The sequence below is a fragment of the Geotrypetes seraphini genome, chromosome 1, assembly GCF_902459505.1.
Source record: "Geotrypetes seraphini chromosome 1, aGeoSer1.1, whole genome shotgun sequence".
Taxonomy (NCBI): Eukaryota; Metazoa; Chordata; class Amphibia; order Gymnophiona; family Dermophiidae; genus Geotrypetes; species Geotrypetes seraphini.
The window spans coordinates 453,760,720-453,786,986 of NC_047084.1; the positions used below are offsets into that span (position 1 = coordinate 453,760,720).

The following is a 26,267-nucleotide window of genomic DNA, read 5'->3' on the forward strand; positions in this document are numbered from 1 at the left end:
AAGTCTCAATGTGATATTTTATATTTATGCTGACGATATCACTATATTAATACCACTAAAATCTTTTTCAACTGAATTGAGCAACTTCATTTCAAATGTCATGTGAAAAATAGAACAATGGATGATGAAGTCAAAACTTAAACTTAATCCAGAGAAGACTAGGCTTTTTCTAATGATAAAATCAGGGAGACTACTATTCAACTTAATGGCCAAAATTTCAAAATAGCAGCCAATATTAAAATCTTGGGAGTAACTTTAGACCTTTACTTAACTTTTGAGAATCATACTTACTAAGGGCTAGATTCACTAAGCAAACCGATCGTGTACCGATCACTTTGTGACCCTGCTTCCATTCACTAAACTTACTCCCAATCCGATTCCTGCCTGATCCGATCTGCACATGCAAATGAGGGGGCATGGCTTGCAAATATAGGAAGGAAGCGATTCACAAAAGAAAACTTCAGGGCTGATCAAAAGAAGCGAATGCTGGGGACCAGTCGCTCACCGCCTTTCCGACTGTCCTGCTCTCTGCCTGAAATCCCAGCCCTGCAGCCCTGAAACTACCAAAAAAGCGCCCAGCTCTCTGCCACTCGCCTCTCTTCTGCCATGCTGCCCTGCTCTCTTCTCCCCTTGCCTCTCTGCCCTATTCCGTCATGCTGCCCTGCTGTTGTTGGCCATGCCTATCTGCCCTATTTTGCCATGCCGCCCTGCTTTCTTCAGCCATGCCCCTCTGCGAGCTCATGTTTTTAACCTGCGGGTTAAAAGCGGGGCTGCACTTCACGCCACCAGCCCCGGCTGACCTTCTTCACGTCCTATACTGACAGTTCTAGCCTCCTCGTTCCCTAGCAACAGCAGCAGATGAATCCAGAAACCAATGGGATAGCACACATCTACCAGTAGGCGGAGATAGAGAAACAGATTAACAGATGGTCCCATTGGCTGGCACTCCTCCTGTATCTCCAGTATTCTCCATCTCCCAGCAGGAAATGGTCGCTATTCAACTAGCTCCTGAATTCTGGCTGTGACTGGAACTTTATTTTCTCCTGTTGAGGTTTCTCTTCAGTGAGACTACCATTCTGTTTCACCTGTTGAGGTTTCTCTTCAGTGAGCTGGCAATGCTATTTCTCCTGTTGAGATTTTCTCTTCAGCGAGACAGGGGTGTCCGGCTGAACGGTGCCGGCTTTAGGGGTTACACCTGGGTCCCCCCAGGTCCCTGCCTCACCCTCCCTCCATTGTTAGAGGGTCTGACTGGGTCTCAGTTTTTTTCTTCTTTCCCTTCTCTGTAAAAAAAAAAAAAAAAAAAAGAGACTACAGTTGCTCCATTCTACTCTGTTACTGCTGCTCAACCAGCTTTAACGAGCTTCAACCAGCCTTAACAACAAGCTTGTGAGTATGTCTCTGCTTTTTAATGTCGGTTGAACTTCAGGTTCTGTTTGGGAGTCTTAGTAATGTGGGTTCGGTCAACGTATGTTTAAGGAATGGATATTTTATTGAGGCTAAGTTTTATGACTAGAAATCCGTGGAGGGAGCCGGGACTTCCCGCCCTTTGCATGCACGCGCTTGGTTTCCTTGTTGGTTACAGCACGGCAGTAGCGATGCGATTTCATGCTCGTACTTGTTCTCATTGTTGGGTTTCAGTGCAGCAGTAGTCCTGTTTATTCTGAGGCTCTCTTTCATCGGTGTTTGTCACGGCCATGTGCAGCTGATTGTGGAGGTGCCGGTTTATAGCAGCGCGCATGAGATGGGACATGTTTTTTTCTGGTGCTGTGGGCCGTTCTTCTGGTTATTCCCCGAGTCTGATTTTCTTTCTATGCAAGCCGCGGCAGGGTAAATTTTGCGGGGCTCAAATCCGACTATGTTTCTAGGAGCGTTGATGCAGCGACCACGTGTCAGCGAGAATCAGGCGTGTGCTTGGGTCTCTGGCGATGGCGGGAGAGCTGCAGCGTTCCGATAGTTTGTTTCCAGCTGACTTTGGTCAGGATATGCCGGGCCTTCTCTCCTTTCCGGTTCAGACAAGTTGTATGTATTTCACCAGCTTTGGGACAAGCTTGGGCAGATTTATATGTCTATGTCTGTGTTCCTGCTGTACTCCCTTGAAGGAAGCTGCTTGTTTAATCAGACTCTGGGGTTAGCACTCAAGGGGTTTACCAGAGAGACTCTGACCTGGGCTAGGTCACCCAGTCTCGGTTTGTCTGCGGACTGGGGCGACATATGGCAACTCACGGCACGGTGAGATCAGCAGTAAGATAGTGCCCTGTATTTCACACAAGTATCTCATTGTCTCTCTTGGGGTCCCTGCAGATTGAGCCTTTGTCTGTTGGTAACTGTCCTTATTTGGGCCTCTGTGCTGAGCTGCATGTGTCTAGTAGTGGCGCACAGGATATATATGCCTAAAGGTAGAACAAACAGTTTCCAAGTTCGGGCTGTCTCTATGGGCATAATGACACTGCGCATCTTCCTGCGGCCAGGACTCTCTTTCTCTATTTCTGAGGGGGCCTGGACTTCAGATTTCCATGCTTATCACGCTGGTTTCTCCTGTCACCATTTTCTCATGGCACATGCTAGACAGGCCCCCCGACCAGACAGGAAGGGCTGTACAGCTCCTTTAAACCAGGAGCCAGTTACCTATTCTATCAAACCCGCAGAGGATCACGCGCTATGTGGCTGTTAGCCTCATCCCTGAAGCTCTCGTTGGCGATGTGAGCTTTGTCTGATACCTGTAAGGATGCTGTTGTTTTCCACGGGGTGGTAAATGCAGCATCTTGATTGAGTCTAGTAAGCACTTTAAAGGACATACGTATTTCGCTCATGTTGCATGGGGTTAGTACTGTTTTCATAGTTCCAGTATATTCCTCTTTACATTGTGAAACTTGATTTTTCCTAGGAAAATCTTCTTGCAGATCCTACAGTCTCATCCTGCCATTACCTGACCTTGTGCACTTCATTCTGAGGGGATCTTGACTTCTTCCAATGACTCTTCAGGCTTTCTCATGAGGGAGAAGACGCTGTAATGTCAGGTCAGGGGGCTGTGAAGATTTTTCAGGATGCTTGCATCTTTGTATCCTCCTCAGGTTTCCAGTTCGTTCTTGGAGTCTCTATGTTTTGTGTTTCCCTTTTCAGTGTTACTGGTCCTCAGGACAGTTCTTGTAGTTCTTCGGGAACTAAAGGACTTTGTTCCACTTACTGCATGGTGCCCGAGACGGGGGCATTGGACAGGCTGGATCCCATTCTGCTGAATTAGTTTCTCGGGGTTACACATTTCTGCAGACAACCTGGGAGTATATTTACATTTTCTCTATGGACTTCGAATCGGCACTTGGTTTGCCTGCCTCTCTTGGAGCAGCGCTTTCGGTTTTGGCACATGCCATTTCGCCTACCCAAGGCTTCACGAACGTTTTAGGTGATGTGTGCGGTGGTACCGTTTTGGCGCTACCAGGCGATTCATCTAATTTCTTCTTGACTGCCTGCTTGATTCGGACGACTTCCAGTCGGGCCATTTGACTGACACGAAAAGGGTGGTATCTTTTCCTCAGTTCTTTACACGTGCATCTTCGAATTTGAAAAGCGCTCTTTTCTCCTGTACTATTTATAGGTATATCGGGGTAATGTTTTTATTCATATAGGAGAGACATGTGTTTCTTTCCGGAGACTTGGGCGTGGGGTCTCGGTCTCAGATTGGTATTCTTCGCTTACCATGACCAAGAGTATGGGATTCTGTACAGTTTCTCGGATCCATATTGCTGACTCCACTGGGAACTTCGGCTTGCTTTCCCCTTCTTACGCTACAGCAGTCGCTTTTGTTCTGGTAGTTCCCGGTATCTCAGGACTCCAATTATTTGGTATGCTCCTCCTGCATCGCTCTGTATGATTTGGTGGCTCAGCGCGATTTCTCTTTTCAAGGCATGCCTCGGTCTTTGCTGGACTACTTCATGACCACAGACCATCCCGGGCTGTCGGGTTGGGGGGCTCAGTGGCTTCCATCCTCAGCTCCAGGAGTCTGGTCTTCAGAGGCGCCTCAGTACTTGTTCATTCGTCTACTCTTGAGCAGGGTCAGGCTACCTTTCTGGAGCTTCAGATCATTATTCTGGATTGCCGCTGAGGGTCCTATTGGTCAGTATTTAGGATGGGGGTATTTCTCTACAGCTTGGGCAGTAGGTGTTGTACTCAGTTGGCAGGTGAAGTTGGTCTGCTTCAATGGGTGGACTCATCTTCGTCATCTGTTGGCAGATCCTTTTATGGATCAGGATAAGAGTTTGGATTAACTTTCTCTCCGCGGAATCGGAGCATGGCCCATTTCTTGTATGTTAAAGTGTACAGCACTGTGTATGCTCTGGAAAGTGTGCATGTTAGTAATAGTGTAATCTTCTGCATCCTGGATATTGAGATTTGTGGCTCAGGCGTTCTAGCTCTTTTTATGGACGTGAGATCTCCTTGACCTAGACTTCATGGCCTCATCTCTCAATTCTAAGCTTCCTAGCTTCTTCGGCGTGCCCAGGGAGTGGGAGTTAGAGCGGTTAGCTGCATGGCTCCTTTCTCGCCTCTGCCTTCCCTTGTTCAGTGTTTTCCACTGGCTGATGATGGCTTGGATTTGCCATCTCGAGCTCGCTTTCCGGGCACATTATTTGTAGAATCTCTGGATTGGCAGCGGCATCCTTACTATGCGGATTTGATGAGTCTTTCGACAGCCGGACTAAGAAGTTTCCTGGTATCTCCGGCTTTGCTCGCCTAGGGTCCGATCAACATGGATATTTGTACTACTTTAGTATTACGACCTAGTTTTTTGAAAAATCTTGGCTGACGTGTAAGGGTTATGCGAAGCAGGTTGTTTCTTCTCTTATCCAGGTGCTACGGACGTCTTCTCCTATGGCTTCTGCTTCCTTTTGGAGGTTTTTCCTTTCTTGGGTGCTTCTTAACGTTTGAACAACTTCAGAGTTCCTTTTTGGCACAAGTGTATTGCCGAGGGCTTAGCGTTCAATTCCCTTCAGCTTCTAGTGCCATTCTTGGCTTGTTACAAGGGCTAGATATATTGCTCTTCGCTTACTTCTCAGCTTCATGAAGTTCAGTTCCTAAACAGAGTGCGGTATATTCACGCGCCTCTTAGAAAGCCCAGTTTGGAGTACAATCTTCACGTACTTCTTCTCAGTTTACCGAAGGCTTCATTTCATCCTTGTCTTTTGGGACTCTAAAGTGCTGTGCCGTTGAACATGGGGTTTCTTGTGGCCATGGCTTCAACTCTGCAGTTTTCTATGTTGCAGGCCTTGTTTAATGGGGATTCCTATTTCTGATTTCCGAAATATGGGGTATCAGTTCGGATGGTACTACTATTTCTTTCTAGGGGGTGTCATCCTTTCTTTTATGTCATGCTCGCTTTTCCTTCCTTCTTCCTGGGAGGAGAAATTGGGAGCAGGACGAAGGAAGTCATCCTGCCACTGTATCGTGCAATGGTGCGCCCGCACCTGGAGTACTGTGTCCAGTACTGGTCGCCGTACCTCAAGAAGGACATGGCGGTACTTGAGAGAGTCCAGAGAAGAGCAACTAAGCTAATAAAGGGTATGGGGGACCTCTCATATACTGACAGACTGAAAAGGCTAGGGCTTTTCTCCCTGGAAAAGCGACGACTTAGAGGAGACATGATAGAAACCTTCAAGATCATGAAGGGCATAGAAAAAGTGGACAGGGACAGATTTTTCAAACTATGGGGAACCACAAGTACAAGGGGGCACTCAGCGAAATTGAAAGGGGAAAGGTTTAGAACAAACGCCAGGAAATTCTTTTTCACCCAGATGGTGGTGGATACATGGAACGCGCTACTGGAGGATGTGATAAGCCGAAGCACGCTACAGGGCTTCAAAGAAGGTCTGGACAGGTACCTGGAGGACAAAGGGATTGAGGGGTACAGATAGGAGTAGAGGTAAGGTTATAGGGATAGGATTAGAGGTAATTTATAAAATTAGTCAGAGACCATTGTTCAGGCAGTGGGCCTGATGGGCCACCGCGGGAGCAGACCGCTGGGTGAGATGGACCTCTGATCTGCCTCAGCGGAGGCAACGTCTTATGTTCTTATGTTCTATTCACTGCATTTTTTGATACGTACGTAGCGTTCTCCGTGAGCTCGGTTTCTAACGACTTTTAGTTGTTTATATCTCCTTTTTGTATTCTTCAAGGGACACCTCAAACGTATGGCGGCATCCGAAGCCTCCATCGCTCAATGGGTCCAGGAGGACATTCTTTATGCTTGCTTGCTGGCAGGGAAGCGGTTGGCGAAAGAACTTCATGACCATTCCGCCGGAGCGATGGCTACTTCTTGGGCTCGGCCCAGAGGTTTTTTCCTTGGAGATTTGTCTTGCGGCTAATTGATCTTCCGAGAGTGCTTTCTCTCCGCATTTCTTCTTGGATGTGGGGGCGCATGTGGTAGGGGCGTTTTGTGCTTTGGTTGTTGCGGAGGCGGCGTTTACTTCCCGCCCAGATTGAGGATTGCTTTGCTACATCCCATTGGTCTCTGGATTCATCTGCTGCTGTTGCTAGGGAAGGAAAAATTATGTTCTTACCTGTTAATTTTCTTTCCCTTAGACGCAGCAGATGAATCCAGAGCCCCACCCTTTCTGGATATTGTCTCTCGGTTTTTTCTTTTGTAACTTTCGCAGTTTGTTATTATGGCAGGTTGTTTTCTGTATTATTGCATTTTGAGATTTGTTATGGGAAATAAGTTTTTTACATGCTATGCCTATTGATGGTTACGGATGCTTGGGCAAGGAGCTATACTGGATAAACAGGAGGAGTGCCAGCCAATAGGACCACCTGTTAATCAGTTTCTCTATCTCCGCCTGCTGGTAGATGTGAGCTATCCCATTGGTCTCTGGATTCATCTGCTGCGTATAAGGGAAAGAAAATTAACAGGTAAGAACATAATTTTTCCTTTTCCTTCCTTTTTTCTCTCCTTGAATCCTTGTGCCCAGGGTACGTCCCTGCCTTTGCTTGGTGGAGCTTTGGGTCTGCATGTTGACTCTGTGGGACTGCCCCTCAATTGTTGCAGCCATGATGGACCTCGATCTCGGTTGGGAGAACGGTGAAAGATTTGAGGACTTGTTTTTAGTTCCAGCTCTCTGTGTTCCTCTTTCATAGTGCCCTACCTTATCTTGGGGTTCTGCTTACTCTGCCTTAGTTCTCTCTTTTCTTTTCTATCCTATCCCCTTGGCTGCAGTGTGCGGTATCCCCAATTACCGGCCTGCAGCTGGGGGATCTGGGTTTTACCCTTTCTTGTGACTGGATTAGCGGCCCCTGTGTGTCTTCTTCTGCGTCTCCTGTAGTATTTTCTTTTTTTCTTCAGCTTTTTACTATCCTTTTGATGTGCTTTCTGGTGGGTCTGGGGGGTGGCTTGAGTTTGGGGAGGGCTGTTTGTATTTGTTGGTGTTGCTGTCACCCCGATAGTGTGGGATTGTCGGGGAATGTACTGTGGTATTTTGTGACTCGATACCTCCTTGTTATTTTTCTTACCTACTTGATTGGTTTCCCATCTGCTTAGGCTACTCTATTTGGTCTGGTGGGACTTTCTTTCTGGGCATGAGGAGATCACTCTCCTTTGTTTTTTCTGGGAGGTAGGGGTGTGCTTTTGGTTTTCAGAGCTCTCCTTCAGTTCTTTCGGGTGGGTTCTGTTAGGGATCTGGGGCTGGGGTCGCAGGGAGTTTTTGTTTGACTGGGGAGCGAGTTGGAGGGATGAGGGGTTCGAAGTATCTAATGTGGTCCTGGTGTGGGATGCTTAGGGGTTAGGTTGGGAGAATGTACTCGTTATAGTGGGATTTTTTTCTGATATTAGATAAGAGTTCGGGAGAGGGGAGGGGTGGTTGAGTGCATGCAGTCTTTCTTGGGTAGGGGGCATTGGAAAGTTAGGGGAGGACTTTCCGGGAGGGGGGAGGGGGGCGGCAGAATTGGGGGGTGAGTGTGGTATGGCTGTGGATGTATGTGGGGTGGTGTGTGAGACAACAGGGGGGGAGAGGAGATGAGGGTGGTGGTAGCCGGGGGACTAGAGGGACTGCGGGATCGCTGTTTTTCACCGGAGCTGGCCTAGCTGGGGGGTCCGGCCTCTGGCTTGTTTTTCTCTATTTGCGCTAAGGTTACAGTGGTGGCTTTTCCTGCTTAGCAGATATGGTTAATTTAATGGTAATTACTCTAAATGTAGATGGCATACACTCTCCAATTAAGCACAAGAAAATTCTCACTTGGCTTCGGCAACATCACGTTGACATAGCCTTCCTTCAGGAAACCCATCTGACGAGTACTGAGCATGAGAAACTACGTAGAGAGTGGGTGGGAATGTGAGTTACTCAGCTTATAATGGTAGACAATGAGGGGTGGCTATTCTGGTGCACAAACACATACCGCTCCACATTCACAAGACCATTCCGGACAAAGATGGCCGTTACATTCTTGTCTTGGGGGAGCTCTGGGGCTCTCAACTCCTCCTTTGTAACCTTTATGCCCCGAACGTATATAGCCATAGCTTTTACTCTGGGCTGTTGGACATCATAGCGCAATATCCCACTTATCAATTGATTATGGGGGGGGGATTTTAACTTCACAGCTGATCCCACTTTGGACTGCTATCCTGCCAAGCTGCGACCCCGGAATTCCGCTCGCATGGGGGTGAATTTCTTATGTGACCATCTTGCAATGGTGGACGCGTGGAGAACTCTCCATCCATTTGACAGGGAGTACACATTCTATTCTAATCCACACTCTATGTATTTCCGTCTGGACTATGATCTAGAGTCGACTACTCTTTTTTCCTGGGTGGACAAAGTTACCATTGAAAATACCTCATTCTCAGATCATTCGGCGGTAGTGCTTATTCTGGGGGTCACTGACCAGACGGACAGAACCTGGCGGTTTCCCGCTGCTTTATATTCTGATAGGGATTTTAGGGTGTACTTGCAGGCCCGCTGGCTGGAGTATGACCTACATAACAACACCCCAGATGTAGATCCTGAAGTGTTCTGGAATGCTTCTAAAGCGGTAATGCGGGGCCATATTATTCAATATGTTACTACTAAACGGAAACAGCAAGGGGAGAAACTTCTTGCTCTTTCGGTACAGTTGGCGGCGTTGCGCAAGCGTCACCGGACGAATCTGACGGGGTTGGACAGACAGCAAATTAAATCTCTTCGTCCTCAGATTAATGAGATCTTGGATCACTGCGCTCGCCAGGATATTTACTATCAGAAATTTCGTCTTTATCAGTGGGGCGGTAAGGCGGGCAAACTTCTTGCAAATCTGGTTCGGCTTTATAGGAAAAAAATTATTCGACAGGTGAAGAATGCTCGGGGAGATAGCTTTACTCAGGAGGCCCAAATTTGGGAACAATTCGTGGAATTTTATAGCGTTCTTTATGCGTGGCGGGACTTCACTGAGGAGGATCGAGATCGCTTTTTCCGGGATATTCGTCTTCCGCGACTATCCGCAGCACAGGCAGAGCAGCTGAGCACTCCTATATCCCTAGAGGAAGTTCGTTCGGGGGTTCAGAAGCTGATGCTCACCAAGTCCCCGGGACCCAATGGCTTTGGCCCTGAATATTATATTTTGCCTGATCTTGCGCAACCCTTGGGGAACTTTTTTAAATTTTCTATCCATTTCTGCCTCGGGCCTCCGGAGCAATTTAGCTAATATCACCTTGCTCCCGAAACCTGGGAAGAATCTCATACAAGTTGGTTCCTACCGCCCAATTTCGTTGTTGAACCAGGATGTTGAATTGTTGGCTTCTATCTTGGCAGCCCGACTGAATTTGTTCCTGCCCCAGCTCATTGCAGAGGATCAAGTAGGGTTTGTTCCCCAGCGATATGCTTCTATGAATCACCTTAAGGCATTGATGGCGCTTCATGAGCACCGGGGCGGAGGGGGTACTTCTACGATCGTTGGGTTGGACATGGAAAAGGCCTTTGATAGTATTTCATGGAAGTACCTCTTTTGGGTGTTACAGGAGTATGGCCTGACTGGGAACTTTCTTCAGTGGATTCAGGGCCTCTATTCTTTGCCGCAGGCAAGACTTATCATTAATGGTGGCTTTTCCCCCTCCTTCCCGCTATGCAGGGGGACACATCAGGGATGCCCTCTCTCTCCCCTACTTTTCATCTTAGCTATTGAACCGCTCGCCACTAAGATCCGCACAAGTCACGAGCTGCGTGGTATTCACATAGGGAGTGAGGAATGTCACATCGCCATGTTTGCGGATGATATCTTGCTCTTCTTAGATCAGGCCCCTATTCACTTGCTGGTGGCGTTACGTCTAGTAGCAGAGTTTGGTGTCCTCTCGGGTCTTCAAATGAATTGTGCCAAGTCTGAACTGCTACCCCAGATGGCCCAGAATCTTGGCATGCTGCTTTGCAAATTCCGCCAGTGCGTAAACCGATGCGATATCTTAGTATTTATCTACATACAGACCCTCGGGTTCTGTATAAATGTAATGTTTTGGTTGCTATTGATAAAATTCAGGCCGTCTGTTCTGCTTGGCGAGACCTCCCGCTGTTCTTGCTGGGGAGGGCGGCTTTAGTTAAAATGATCTTATTACCCAAACTTTTGTACCCTCTACAAACGGTGCCCTTTTGGGTGCTACAGCGAGATATTGGGAAGCTTCGCTCCATTTTCACCTCGTTTCTGTGGCGCCATCAAGTGGCACGTATCACTTATGTGAAGCTGACTCTATCTAAGTGAGAGGGGGGCTTGGGTCTCACTGATACTCGTGCATATAATGTGACAGGTCTTATGCATTTTGTCCACGAGGGGGTGACTGGGATTGCTCGGTTTTCCCCTTCGAGGTGGATGGCGGGGTGGTGCGCGCCTTTCACTTTCCTCAATCTTCTGCATATATCCCGAGGCGGGGGGGGGGGGGAGCTCTACCCTCTACTCTATCCTCCAAGTTATGGTTTCTGCGCCCTTTTTGTTTGGCCTGGAGGTGGTGGCGCAGGCTGCAGGCCCGGTCCCCGTCAACCTCTCCCTTTTTGCAACTCCAGGGTAATCCCAGTTTCACTCAGGGCCTTGGCCGTTCTCCATTCGCTGCTTGGGCTTCTAGGGAGGCTTTCACTCTTTCTCATCTGATGGATGGTGACATGGGTGTTTTTGCTACGTTTGCTCACATTCAGGAATGGTGGGACATCCCCAACCATCAATTTTTTGCCTATTTACAGGCTCGGCATTACTTTCAGAGTCTTCACCAACAGTTTGGTGCGGAATGAATGTGTGGCCCTCTCGACGAGTATTTACTTTGTGTATCAGCTTCCCATAGCTCCTTATCGGTCTGGTAGCAAGTGGTTTGATCCTTAGCTTCCCAGGGCCATTTAACTACTCTACGGGAAAGGTGGAACTGGGACTTTGCTGCACAGTACACCCCAGATACCTTTTTGGAGCTCTTTCATACTTTGCATGATTTTGTGAAGTTGGCGGCTTGGCAGGAGACTCAATTTAAAATCCTACATAGGGCTTATATCACTAAACAGAGGGAGACTCGCATGGGTTTGTAGGAAGAAACTTTGTGTACCAAGTGTTGTGGGGCCCCTGAGACGGTTCTGCATTCCTTCTTGGAATGTCCTGAACTATCCATATGGAACTTTTCCTTTACGCAAATTCATCTAGTCCTGCAACACAAAGTTGAGTGGGATTACAAAACACTACTCCTTGGCGACCAGTCCTTGCTGGAAGAGCAGGGCCTTACGGTACCTCAGCGGCACTTCATTTATCTGACTTTGTTGATGGTTAAATGAACAATCTTACAATATTGGGTCCAGGCAGGGTCTATTCCCTTAGACCAGAGGTGTCCAATGTCGGTCCTCGAGGGCCGCAATCCAGTCGGGTTTTCAGGATTTCCCCAATGAATATGCATGAGATCTATTAGCATACAATGAAAGCAGTGCATGCAAATAGACCTCATGTATATTCATTGGGGAAATCCTGATAATCTGACTGGACTGCGGCCCTCGAGGACCGACATTGGACACCCCTGCCTTAGACAGTTGGCTCAATCAGATGATTGAGCTGGCGCGTTTCAAAATCTGCTATCATAAACACTCCACCAATCCTGAGGTGTTGGCCCTTTGGAGGGTGTTTCTGCGGTCACCTCTGGTCTTCCGGCTTGGTGGGGGTAGGAGGGGGACTGACTGGGGAGTGTGAGTGGGGTGTGTCTGCTTGTTTGCATGCTATGTGTTGTCTGGTATGTGTGTTGTCCCTTGTGTCAGTTTTGTTATTGGTCCCCCCAATATTAGGTGGTAGGGGTTAAGTGAAAGGCGTACTGACAAACGCTGGTCCCAGGTTCAGTTCCCTCACTGAAGTTTCACCAGGAAGTAGAATCAAATAATAGGCACAGCCAGAGGTGGTTGCATAAAGAATATATTATAGAAATAGTCTTACAGAAAAGCAATATTTATAAGCATTACAATTAAGCATTACAATTAATGAGAGAGCAAAGCAGTTTCCCTGCCTTACAGAGTTCAGAGGAAAAGAGAGACATAGAAGCTTGCAGTTCTAGGGAGAGCCAGAGAGAGAAAAGGGGGATGGTCTAAGCTTCGTGTTCCATAGATAAAGGGAAGGATAGACAGAGAAAGAGAGGGAGAGTCAAGACCCCTCTCCTCCAGAAATAGATAGATTGATAGATCAGAGAGGAGGCTTTTATACCTTGGAATCTTATTCTGAATATAGAAACTATTGTATGTCCCAGTATCTTTCTGTTTAGAATTTGTAAACTGTTTGAAACAATGGTTAATTTAATTGATAAAGGAGGGTGTGATACTTGCAGGCATGGAGATGGGATTAGTCTCTGGCTTCTTTGTCCCATTCAAGCAGCCTATCTTCTTGATAAACAATCCAGTCTGACTGAATGATTAATGTATGTGAATTCTGTGCAGAAGCACAGAATTCTGCATCCAGAGTCAGATTGATATAATTTCCCATAGGCCTTCACTGACATAAGTAATGCCAACTGAAAATGCTGAATGGTAGCGATAGCTAGGCTGACACCTTGCGTAGGGAATTCTTGAGGAGGGATGAAACATACTAAAAACTTTGAGGCCACAAAGAGAGGTGGGCTGTTTATGCTCTTGGACAGTCTGGTGTTTTGGTGTATTTTGAACTTTTGTTGCTGACTAATGTGCCCTTGTACTGGCTGCTAATGTTTGCATATTTCCTATTTCATTATGGAACCATGCTTGTTCTCTTGTGGACATAAGAACATAAGAACTGCCATCTCCGGATCAGACCCATGGTCCATTGAGTCCGGCGATCCGCACACGCGGAGGCCCAGTCAGGTATACACCTGATGTAGTTTTAGTCACCCATATCCCTCTATGCCTCTCGTAAGGAGATGTGCATCTAATTTGCCTTTGAATCCTAGCACAGTGGATTCCTTAATAACCTCCTTTGGGAGAGCATTCCAGGCGTCTACCACTCGCTGTGTAAAACAGAACTTCCTGGCATTTGTCCTGGACTTGTCCCCCCTTAGCTTCAAACCATGTCCTCTTGTCCGTGTCGCATTGGACAATGTAAATTTATTTTCCTGCTCTATTTTATCGATGCCTTTCAGCATTTTGAACGTCTCGATCATGTCCCCTTGCAGCCTCCTCTTCTCAAGGGAGAACAGTCCCAGTTTCTTGAGTCGTTCCTCATATTCCAAGTTCTCCATACCTCTTATTAGCTTCGTTGCTCGTCTCTGCACCCTCTCCAGCAGTTTTATATCCTTCTTTAGGTTGGGAGACCAATGTTGGACACAGTATTCCAAGTGTGGTCTGACCATTGCTCTATAAAGCGGCATTATGACTTTCTCCGATCTATTCGTGATTCCCTTCTTTATCATGCCTAACATTCTGTTTGCTTTCTTTGCCGCTGCCGCGCATTGTGCCGACGGCTTCAGGGTCCTATCTATCAGTACACCCAGGTCCTTTTCTTGTTCGCTCTTACCCAGAGTTGCGCCTGACATTCTATACTCGTGTTCCTTATTCTTACTACCTAAATGCATTACTTTGCATTTCTCCACGTTGAACTTCATCTGCCATTGCTCTGCCCATTTCTCTAACTGATACAAGTCGCTCTGGAGTTCCTCGCTATCCTCCTGCGATCTGATTGCCCGGCATAGCTTTGTGTCGTCTGCAAATTTAATGATCTCACTGGATACTCCTTCTTCCAGGGCATTGATGTAAATATTAAATAGGATCGGCCCAAGAACCGAGCCCTGGGGCACACCACTAGTCACTTTCTCCCAGTCTGAGAACTTCCCATTTATGCCCACTCTCTGCTTTCTGTTTTCCAGCCATTTGCCTATCCACCTTTGTATATCTCCCTCTATTCCATGGCTTTGTAGTTTCCTGAGAAGTCTTTCATGTGGAACTTTGTCGAACGCCTTCTGGAAGTCCAAATATATTATGTCCACCGGCATTCCACTATCAATTTGCTTGTTCATGGTCTCAAAAAATTGAAGTAAATTCGTTAAACATGATTTCCCTTTCCTGAACCCATGTTGACTGGGTTTCATCAAGTCGTGTGTATCTAGGTGCCGGACTATGCTATCCTTGATCAGTGCTTCAACCATCTTTCCAGGGACAGACGTAAGGCTCACAGGTCTGTAGTTGCCCGGTTCCCCTCTCGATCCTTTTTTGAAAATTGGCGTGACGTTCGCTATCTTCCAGTCTTCTGGTATCTGTCCAGTTCTGATTGTCAGATTGGCAAGTTTTTGCAATAGCTCTCCGATTTCAACCTTCAATTCCTTTAAAACTCTCGGGTGAATTCCATCCGGTCCAGGGGATTTGTCACTTTTAAGTTTGTCGATCTGGTAGTATATCTGGTCCAACTCCACTTCAACTGTGGTGAGGCTGTCTTCTATTACTCCACTAAACACTTTCACTGCTTCTGGTATTTTTGCGGTATCCTCCTCCGTAAAGATGGACGCAAAGAAGGAATTTAGTTTGTCTGCAATTTGTTTATCCTCTTTGATGTACCCTTTTCTTCCCTGGTCGTCCAAGGGTCCCACCGCCTCTTTTGTGGGTTTTTTCCCTTTCACGTATCTAAAGAAGGGTTTGAAGTTTTTGGCCTCTTGTGCTATTTTTTCCTCATAGTCCTTTTTGGCATCCCTCACCGCCTTGTGACATTTCTTCTGATCATCTTTATGTTTTTTCCATGCTTCGGTTGTTTTCATGTGTTTCCATTTTTTGAAAGAGTCCTTCTTTTCTTTTATGGCTTCCCTCACCTGTCTGGTAAGCCATGCCGGTTCTCCCTTACCTTTTGTTCTCCCCTCTTTGGAGATCCTCGGAATGTGGAGATTTTGTGCTTCTGTGATAGTATTTTTCAGTAGGGACCATGCCTGGTCTACCGTTTCAAGTTTGTCCACCTTTTTCTTGAGTCGTTTTTTCACCATGGCTCTCATGTGATCGTATTTGCCCTTTTTAAAGTTTAAGGTTTTGGTTAAGGTTTTGGCATGTTTTCTATTCCTGATGTCAAGCTTAAAGCTGATCACCTTGTGATCGCTCGTCCCCCAGCGGACTCTTTAATAAAAATGATGTTAAAAAAAAACATTTAGTACTATTACGGGGGTGGCGTCTGGGGCGGAGATAAGAACATAAGAATTCCGCTGCTGGGTCAAACCAGTGGTCCATCGTACCCAGCAGTCCTCTCATGCAGCAGCCCTCTGGTCAAAGACCAGCGCCCTAACTGAGAATAGCCCTACCTGCGTACGTTCTGGTTCAGCAGGAACTTGTCTAATTTTGTCTTTGGTGGAGATGGGCACAATTTATCCCAGTGTTCTTCAACTGCTGTTCCGTGGACCATTACCGGTCCGCAAAATAATTATTTTATTTCCGCAGGTCCATAGGTGTCAAAAGGTTGAAGAATTCTGCTCTAAATCTCAGAGAAGCTTACACTCACATTCCCATTCATCCAACCTCTCGACAGTTCCTCAGATTTTGGACGGGAAATCTTCATTTCCAATAGAGTGCTACCCTTCGGCCTGGCATAATCTCCAAGAGTTTTCACCAAGTGCCTAGTTGTAGTAGCAGCAGTTCTGCTGAACCATGGTCTACAGGTTTTCCCATACCTGGCCGACTGGCTCATCAAAGATTCAACATCTCAAGGGGTTATTGTAGCGATCCAACGGACTATTTGTTTCCTTCAAAGTTTGGGGTTCGAAATCAACTTTCCCAAGTCCCAGCCACAGCCCTCTCAAACTCTACAGTTCATCAGAGCTGTCTTGGACACTGTACAACTCGGAGCATTCCTTCCTCAGCAGCATCAGGATGCTCTCTTTTTCACCTTTGTCACAAAGTGTCATCCCTCACTATACTGTCAGTGAGATACATGACGGTTCTCCTAGGCACATGGCTTCTACAGTTCATGTGACTCCTTTTGCCAGACTTCACCTCAGAATTCCTCAGTGGACCCTGGCATCTCCTTCGTTGAGACAGTCTCTCCCCTGGTGGATGCTCTTTTCCAATCTCTCCATAGATTTACTGTTTCAAACACTCCCTCATCAGAAGGTCCTCACGACAGATTCTTCGACCTATGCTCGATGGTCTCCATACTCATCTTGACCTCATCTCGATGGTCTCCGTACTCAAGGCCATTGGTCCAGCACAGATCATCAGTGTCACATCAATCTGTTGGAACTCAGAGTGATCTTCAAAGCTTTCAAAGCTTTTCAGCATCTTCTTCACGACCAGGTAGTCCTCATTCGGACAGACAACCAAGTCACCAAGTACTATGTCAACAAGCAGGGAGGAACAGGAGGATCTCTCCCTCTTTGCCAGGAAGCTCTGAAGGTTTGGAATTGGGCAATCCTTCACAACACCTTTCTGAAAGCTGTCTGCATTCAAGGAGAGAAAAACTGGTGGACAAATAGTCATCTTCTACAACCTTAAGAATGGACACTCAATCCCTCGCCTCTTCATCACATTTTTTTCTCAGGTTGGGAACTCCTCAGATAGACCTCTTTGCGTCTCCCCACAACAACATACTGCCTCAGTTCTGCTCCAGGATATACTTCCCTCACCGACTGAAGGTAGATGCTTTTCTCCTGGATTGGATGAATCGGTTTCTCTATGCGTTCCCTCTGTTCCCTCTCATACTCAAGACACTTGTCAAACTCAAACAGGAACATGCCACCATGATTCTGATAGCTCTTCGGTAGCCCAGACAGCCTTGGTTCTCCCTTCTACTTCAACTAAGCAGCAGGGAGCCACTACTTCTACCAGTTTTTCCCTCTCTGCTTACACAGAGTCAGTGGTGTCTCTACTTCATCCCAACCTGCAGTCTCTGCACCTGAAGGCTTGGTACCTCTCAACCTAACTGCCACTCTACGTTTTCTCAATCTGTACAGGACATTTTAGAGGCTTCCAGGAAGCCTACCACTAGCCAATGTTACCACCAGAAATGGACTAGATTTTCTGCTTGGTGCACCAGTCTATTTCCTTGTTTTCAGTTTTGGATTACCTGTTCCATTTGTCTCGATCAGGCCTCAAATCCACATCCATTCGAGTCCATCTCAGTGCAATTGCTTCTTTTCATCAGCCTATCGAAGGGAAACTTTTCTGCTCATTCTGTGGTTTCCAGATTTATGAAAGGTTTTTTCAATGTCAAACCACCTCTCAAACCTCCTCCAGTGGTTTGGGATATCAATGTTGTTCTTGCTCAATTGATGAAGCCTCCTTTTGAACCAATGGCTTCGGCTCTTCTTCAATATCTCACTTGGAAAGTGGTTTTTCTCATTGCTCTCACATCTGCTCGCAGGGTTAGCGAGCTCCAAGCTTTAGTTGGAGACCCACCTTTCACAGTAGTCCATCATGACAAGGTGGTCCTCCGTACTCATTCTAAATTCTTACCTAAAATGGTTTCAGAATTTCATCTCAGTCAATCCATTATACTTCCAGTGTTTTTTCCAAAGCCTCATTCTCATCCTGGAGAAACAGCTCTTCATACTCTGGACTGTAAGTGTGCTTTGGCCTTCTACTTGCAAAGAACTAAGCCACACAGATCTGCACCTCAACTTTTTGTCTCCTTTGATCCAAACAAGTTGGGACATCCGATTTGCAAGCATACCATCTCCAACTGGTTAGCTGCTTGCATCTCTTTCTGCTGTGCTCAGGCTGGACTGCATCTACAGAGTTGAGTCACAGCCCATAAAGTCAGAGCCATGGTGGTATCAGTAGCTTTCCTTAGATCTACTCCTATTGAGGAAATCTGTAAAGCTGCCACTTGGTCCTAGGTTCATACTTTCACCTCTCATTATTGTCTGGATGCTTTTTCCAGATGGGATGGCCATTTTGGCCAGGCAGTGTTACAAAATTTATTCTCCTGAATTGCCAACACTCTCACCATCCCATTCTGGTTAGCTTGGAGGTCACCCATATGTTGAGAATAGGCTGCTTGCTTGTCCTGGGATAAAGCATAATTACTTACCGTAACAGGTGTTATTCAGAGACAGCAGGCGCCTATTCTCACAACCCACCCACCTCCCTGGTTGGCTTCTCTGCTAGCTATCTGAACTGAGGAGATGCGCGCCCTGCGTTGGGTGGGAAGGCACTTGTGCATGTGCGGTATGGCAGTCGCAAACTTTCTAAAAGTTCTTCAAGCAAGTCTGCTTGCGAAGCTGTCCGCATCCGGGCTCTGTGGATGATGTCACCCAAATGTTGAGAATAGGTGCCTGCTGTCCATGGATAACACCTGTTACAGTAAGTAACTGTGCAAGGAGAGAATAATATGATAAAACTTAAGGCTGTACATACAAAGATCCCAAGATTTGTGGAATATTCTGCTCTTAAGGCTTCACTTTTGTTTTACTGTTTGCCCCTTCCTCCTCACACTTAGCTCCTTGTGCAGATATAAATTTAGCACTTAAGGGGGTTGATTCTGTGTACATCGATTTGTAAAGGAAGAATGGGGCTAAGATCTTTCTATGTATTTTTTTTGCTGTGAAGAAGCATGTTATCTCTGCAGACAGAAATTCACAGATTTGAGAAATGCAAAACCAAGTATCTGTGATAACCTTCTAGATAGAAAAATTGCTTGTGACATTATGAATGGATTAATGGACTTTTTACCAAAAAATTTAAAAGTTGCAGTAATGATTTGTCATCAATTCTTGTATGGAAATATTTCAGAATTGTTTAAAAATAATATACTTAGCTAAACACCAAAAAGATCATTGCGCTCTGAGAATCTAGCTTTACTGAAGACAACTGTGAATCCAAGGCTTGTTGATACTGTTAAAATGACTTTTTGTTGTGCAGGAGTTAAGATATGGAACTCCATGGTGGGTCAGATATGAAATTGCCGTGAAAGGGGCATGTTTAGAAAATTACTTAAGATGCAGTTACTGTATTTGTAGATGCCTTTTTCTAGCCAATAATTTTCCTCTCTAGTATAATTGAATTATTCATAATCTTTACTATGCAAGCTATGGTATTATTTTGTTTTGTAGACATGATTTCTGAAGATTGTTTGTATGTTTATTTTATTATGTTTTTGTTTTAAATTTATGTATGTAAATTATGTAAACCGTTTAGTTTTAAACAGTATAGAAATTTTTAAAATAAATATACAGCTTCATGCTACATAATTAAAATGAATCCATATTTCTTGATGAATAAGTTTTGGACTGTAATGTATTTTAATTATAAAACTATGTTTAGGTAGATTCCTCAAAAATGCATTTTATTAAAAAAAAATCTGATTTTTTAAATGTTAAATAAAATCCAATTTTTTTTAAATTAAAAAAGTAATTGATTTTTATTCATCTTGTTGGCACGTGTTTGTGTATGGAATCTTAACATCAGAGTCCCATATTTTTGCCTTGCAATATGCTGTGATTTGTAGTTTTTCCTCTACTTTCTTTTTTGGGGGAAGAGTGGGTATCTACAGTCTGCTTAGCTGATTCTGTTCTGATGCCCTTTTACCCTCTACATTGGGTCAGCCACTTGGAATCTCTGAAAAGAAGAACTGAGAAGGTATCTTGTGGCTGCTTTTGCAATATCTATAAGCCTGGGTGCAGCTGTTTTGTCCTGAGAGTGAACAATCTCATGGTATATGAGTGTGCTGGTAGATGGTCCTTCTACTCCTGTAGTTTTGGATTGTTGATTATAACTGGAATATTAGGTTCAGCTTGTTCTTTACTTTCCAGGTTCAGTATAGAAGACCACAGTAATATTTACTGAGCTGTGCATAGTGCATACTTTATCTTAGGGCCCTGAAAATGAGGAAAACTGTCATTGCAGAGATTCTTTTAGTTCTTTACCTTTCTTCTGTATGGTTATCTATGAAGGTTTATAATCTTGTGTGAGGTCTTCTGTAAACAGTTTTGATAGTGTATTCTTTCCATTGGTTACAGAAAGTGTTGCTTTGTTTGGGAGTACTTTTTTTTTCCTGTTTATACGTGATCAAAATCCTAACTGTTCTCATCACTGCCTATTGTATAGTGCCTGTGGCTTGGCCCTACTTTTTCTCTCTGTGAACTTTTGCCTTTGTAATGTTACTTGAAAGCATACAGTTTTAGGAATGTAATTAAGCTGTTTCAGGGTGATTTCTTTATTTTAAAGGTTTATTTCTCAGTTTATTTTTGTTTTAAAAAGCATTTGTTTGTTTTTCAGGTTGCTGGGATAAGAGAATTATATCACCGTAGCTTGAAGATTAATTCAAGTATAAGAACCATTCTATATTTGTGAGCTCTCTGAGCTGCCCAATAGATTGACCGTTGAAGTGCCAAACTGTATCATTATGGCTACTGACTCGGGAGAGCCAACCAACACAGAGGAAGCTGAAAAACCTGATGAGGTAATCCTAGAGTGTAGGTTGCCCTTAAATGATGGTCCTAGTGAAGTTGGAACAGAGAATGGTAGCCTTTCAGGGGCCAAAGAAGCCACAGAGCGGAAACGCTTTTTCCGTAAAAGTGTGGACATTGCTGAGGAAGATCAAATGCTTGACCTGTCTGCAACAGATGAGAAGGATCATACTGACATGGGTATTCCCAGATCGGATATTGTCTTCCAGAGCATTCCCGGATTAGGACAGACGGGGAAGAGCGATCAGTATACCAAGACCAGCTCTGAGGTGACAAAAGAGCAGAGCGAGAAGGAGATGGAAGAAGAAGCTGAAATGAAGGCTGTGGCCACTTCCCCAAGTGGCAGGTTTCTCAAGTTCGACATTGAACTGGGTCGAGGGGCCTTCAAAACAGTTTTTAAAGGGCTGGACACTGACACATGGGTGGAGGTTGCCTGGTGTGAGCTGCAGGTCAGTAGAATGAATTTGTTTTGCCATCATGCAGGAATTTGTGGTGATGAGGGGAATGCACAGCCTGCTAGTTACAGAAATAGTGACCAAAGCCTTTTATTTTATATTTGAGAGTATGAGAAAGTCCTGCCAAGCTGGAACTGCCATATACAGTAGAATCTCAGTTAACCAGTTCTTGGTTAACCGACACTCTCACCAAACTGGCAAAAAAATTGCCAGGGGAAAAAAAAGTTCCCCGACGCAGCAGCGGTCCTGAGCGCAAACCTCCCTCTCTCCCTCAAGTCCTAGAAGTGGCTGCAGTCCTGAACTGCAAAACCACACCTTCCTCCTGACAAGTACCCACGCGGCAGCGGTCCTGAGCTGCAAATTCTCCTCCCTCAAGCCCCGAAGCAACTGAGATGCGAACCCCCTCTTTCCTGTGCTGAAGCACCAGCACCCTCTCTCCCCAAAGTGACAGCTGGTCAGCAAGAGGCAATGCTCAAAAGAGGCTGCTTGCCGTCAGCCCCAACAGGGCCTTTCTATCAGAGAGGAAAGGCTCTGCCGGGACTGGCTGCGAGCAGCCTGCTTTGAACACTGCCTCCTGCTGACCGGCTGCTGCTTCGGGGAAGGGATGGAGGGGGTTCATGGCTTAGGACTGCCACCTGCTTCTGCTGCTTTGGGGCTGGAGGGAGGGGGGCTTTGCAGCTCAAGATCACTGCCGCACTGGTGCTTTGGAGCGGGAGGGAGGAGGGGGTAATTGAGATCTGTGTTAGATAAGGTTTCTAACACAATCAATCAGAAAAACAGTTATCCAGCATCCACCAATCCCCATGGATGCTGGATAACTGAGAATTATAGTGTATACTAAGTTTTGAGGATAGTACATTGAATGACTGAGGTGTCCCAGACCTTTGCTATCCAGGTGCTTGAAATAGTTTTATCCCTGAAAAAGAAACTGTGAGTGGTTTGGTTAGTATTCGGCTGGGCAGTTTCTCAGCTTTCATGATTTAATTATCAGTAAGCATTATGAAGCTCTTAATTAGAACAGAAAATAGCCTTTCACCACAATTCATTATTGGAAGGCATTATTGGAAGGTACAACTATATAATATCTCCTCCTGCAGAATACTATTTTAGCTAAAACGCACCCTAGCTTCCTGAACTGCATTTCTTGGAAACAATTCCAACTCCTGGCTATGCATACCATCTTCCCTTAACTATCTGACACTTTCTGAAACAGCTCCCTGGCTTCCCAACCCTTCCCTAAGTAGTCCACTTAAACTGAGTCTTCCAATGTTAAATTTGTCATTATCCCAGGACAAGCAGGCAGCATATTCTCTACATGTGGGTGACGTCACTGACGGAGCCCCCTAGCGGATGTTTTTGCAAGCAGACTTGCTCGAAGACCTTCAGGCTTGCGATTGGCCCGCGCATGCGCGCGTGCCCCTCCCGCCCTGCCTAGGGCATGCGTCTCCTCAGTGTGTCCTCAGTTCTCTGCTTATCGTGGAGCCAGAAGCACTGCTCTCTTGCTTCGCGCAATCTCGTTGTCCCTCTTGCACCGTGGCTTATTTGGTTAGTTTCTGTTGAGTCGCTATGCTCGCGTCTTTAATTTTCTTTATTTTCATTTTTTTCAGTTCGTATATTTTTGACCGGGTTCCCGGTCTTCCTTTGGCTGCCGGGCCTTGCGGGGCTGCAGCCTTCCTTTTTCTTATGTCCTGGCCTTGTTCCGGATTTAAAAACTGTACTAAGTGCAACCAGGTTATCTCCATCACCGATCTTCATCGTTTGTGTGTGGAGTGCCTGGGTGCAGAGCACCGCGCTGAGTCGTGTCCCCGTTGTGCGACTTTACATCCGCGGGCTCTTAGTCGACGGGTGGCCAAGATTCTCCAACTCTTTGGCCCCATGGATCCAGCGGGACTGGCCTCGAGCTCAGCCTCGACACCCTCATTGGGCGCCTCGGCCTCAAAGTCCCCGTCAGCCTCGAAGGCTTCGGCCTTGGCCCCTCCTGCTACTCCAGCCTTGGGTAAGTCTCCTCTTCCCTCCTCAGGTATGCCAGCGAAGAAGCCTACCTCGGAGTCTGGCGTCTTCGAGACATAAATCTAAGTGTGCCTCCTCACGTAGGGAATACTCTTCCTCGAGGTCGCCCCCGAAGGAGTGCACTGCTGCACCTCCGACCTACCTACCCTTTGGTCTCGGTGCCTATGTTAGAGAACATTGTATAAATAGAAAAGTCACTACATCACAATAACAATAATGTTACTTTGTTACTCATATATTGTTTAGTAGAACTTTGCCCAGAGACATGAAGGCAATTTGTTACGCCTCACCACCCAATCATTGCAGTGTTCAAACAATATATGTATATAAAGAATGACTTTAGTTGTTATATTGCTGGCTTGTACAGCTATGCTGAGCTTTTCATCCAAGTTATAGTCATTTGAAAAAATAGCTTGAAAAACTTATCTTTAAAGTGTGGCTGGTTCCATTTTCTTGACGTGCCACGTTTCGACCCTGCGTCAGGGAACCGGCAGCAAGAACAGTTACAATGGAGGTGAAAGCTCTGCAAGTGAAATAGCATAAATTAAAACCTACAAACTTTAATACTTCAATATTAAAATTATTGCATAAATATCTCTCAATGCTTTATAATCTATGAATGAAACATCCAAAGTAAAATGCTCACCATGAAAAAACCCGCGCTAACGCTGAAAACTTAAACGCTGTATTTCTGAGAATGTACACGGACGCCCGCACACCAGATGAGAAATTTAAAGATTAGTCCACGTCGGCAAAACCCGACGTGATCACGCAAAAATGTGACGTGTACTACTACTGACCCTTTCAACCCTGTACGTCAAAAAATGACATCAGAATCATGAATAATGACTCATTCAAATTACAAAACGAACTGAACATAGAATGTGCAAAAATAATTCTGTTATTGCAAAACAGAAAAGCGAAAACTCATAAAAAAGCCCTCCACTCCAATTCGCTATTTAATCCTTGTGGAGCTAAGGTGCCTAAAGTGTACCGTATTTTCACGCAGATAACGCGCACCCGTGTATAACGCGCACACGGGTATAGCGCGCAGAAACCACGATTTTATGTATAAAAACTTTTGTATACCGCGCTCACGGGTATAACGCGCATGCAGCCCGACTGTCCTTTCGTCCGCCCCGACTCTCCTCTGGCCACCCCGACTCTCCTTTCGCCCTCCCCGACTCCCCCGGAGTTTTCTCAGCAGAATTTCCCAGACCACCTCTTCCTCTCAACACATTGACATGCTAGTGGGTTTATTTTATAGCTTTTTCACTCCCTTCGGTCTGCCTGTCCCCCTTGAAGTCCTGTCCCCCCTTGAAGGTCTGCCTGTCCCCCTTGAAGGTCTGTCCCCATCCTGAAAGCCTGATGCCCCCCCCCCCCGACGTCCGATACATCCACCCCCCCCCCCCCCGGCAGGACCACTCGCACCCCGAAGGATCGCCGACTCCCCAACAATATCGGGCCAGAAGGGAGCCCAAACCCTCCTGGCCACGGCGACCCCCTATCCCCACCCCGCACTACATTATGGGCAGGAGGGATCCCAGGCCCTCCTGCCCTCGACGCAAACCCCCCTCCCTCCAACGACCGCCCCCCCCAAGAACCTCCGACCGCCCCCCCAGCCGACCCGCGACCCCCCTGGCCGACCCCCACGACACCCCCACCCCCCTTCCCCGTACCTTTGGTAGTTGGCCGGACAGACGGGAGCCAAACCCGCCTGTCCGGCAGGCAGCCAACGACGGAATGAGGCCGGATTAGCCCATCCGTCCCAAAGCTCCGCCTACTGGTGGTGCCTAAGGCGCGTGGGCCAATCAGAATAGGCCCTGGAGCCTTAGGTCCCACCTGGGGGCGCGGCCTGAGGCACATGGGCCCAACCCGACCATGTGCCTCAGGCCGCGCCCCCAGGTGGGACCTAAGGCTCCAGGGCCTATTCTGATTGGCCCACGCGCCTTAGGCCCCACCAGTAGGCGGAGCTTTGGGACGGATGGGCCAATCCGGCCTCATTCCGTCGTTGGCTGCCTGCCGGACAGGCGGGTTTGGCTCCCATCTGTCCGGCCAACTACCAAAGGTACGGGGAAGGGGGGTGGGGGTGTCGTGGGGGTCGGCCAGGGGGGTCGTGGGTCGGCTGGGGGGGCGGTCGGAGGTTCTTGGGGGGGGGCGGTCATTGGAGGGAGGGGGATTTGCGTCGAGGGCAGGAGGGCCTGGGATCCCTCCTGCCCGTAATGTAGTGCGGGGTGGGGGTAGGGGGTCGCCGTGGCCAGGAGGGTTTGGGCTCCCTCCTGGCCCGATATTGTCGGGGAGTTGGGGAGTCGGCCGGGCAAGAGGGCTTGGGCTCCCTCTTGCTCCGATCGTGGATGCGGGTGCGGGTGGGAGCGCGTGTGAGCGGTCGTTCGGGGTGGGGGTGCGAGCGGTCCTGCTGGGGGGGGTGAATCGGGTGTCGGGCGGGGTGGGAACTATGTAGAAAAACTTTTGTATACCGCGCTCATGCGTATAACGCGCGAGGGGTATGCGCGGTAGGTAAAAACGCGTATAACGCGCGCGTTATATGCGTGAAAATACGGTAAATCCACCTCTGCTCTGTTGTATGTAACCTCGCTTGCAAGTCACCACCTCTGGGTAGAATGGGTGCATCAAGAACAGAGAAACGCAATGAGGATATTGGATGTTTCGCAGAGAGCCAATGATTGGTAAGAGGGGCTTCCAATACTTCCTTACCTAATCTACTAATGTGTTCCCCTATTCTAATCCTTATGCTCCTGATGGTATGACCGACATATAGCATCTGGAACGGACACTCAATGACATATACACTTTAAAGATAAGTTTTTCAAGCTATTTTTTCAAATGACTATAACTTGGATGAAAAGCTCAGCATAGCTGTACAAGCTAGCAATATAACAACTAAAGTCATTCTTTATATACATATATTGTTTGAACACTGCAATGATTGGGTGGTGAGGCGTAACAAATTGCCTTCATGTCTCTGAGCAAAGTTCTACTAAACAATATAT

General features: G+C 46.7%; 1 protein-coding gene across 3 annotated transcripts in view; it reads left to right on the forward strand.

The window, feature by feature from the left end:
- The window catches only part of WNK3 (WNK lysine deficient protein kinase 3), a 464,585-nt gene that overhangs the window by 48,659 nt on the left and 389,659 nt on the right, over window positions 1–26,267 (forward strand). For all 3 annotated transcript variants that reach the window (XM_033921773.1, XM_033921790.1, XM_033921782.1), the window contains exon 2: window positions 20,601–21,240. In XM_033921773.1, the coding sequence (XP_033777664.1) occupies window positions 20,728–21,240 (513 nt within the window). In that variant the 5' untranslated portion in view covers window positions 20,601–20,727. The remainder of the gene's footprint in view (window positions 1–20,600; window positions 21,241–26,267) is intronic.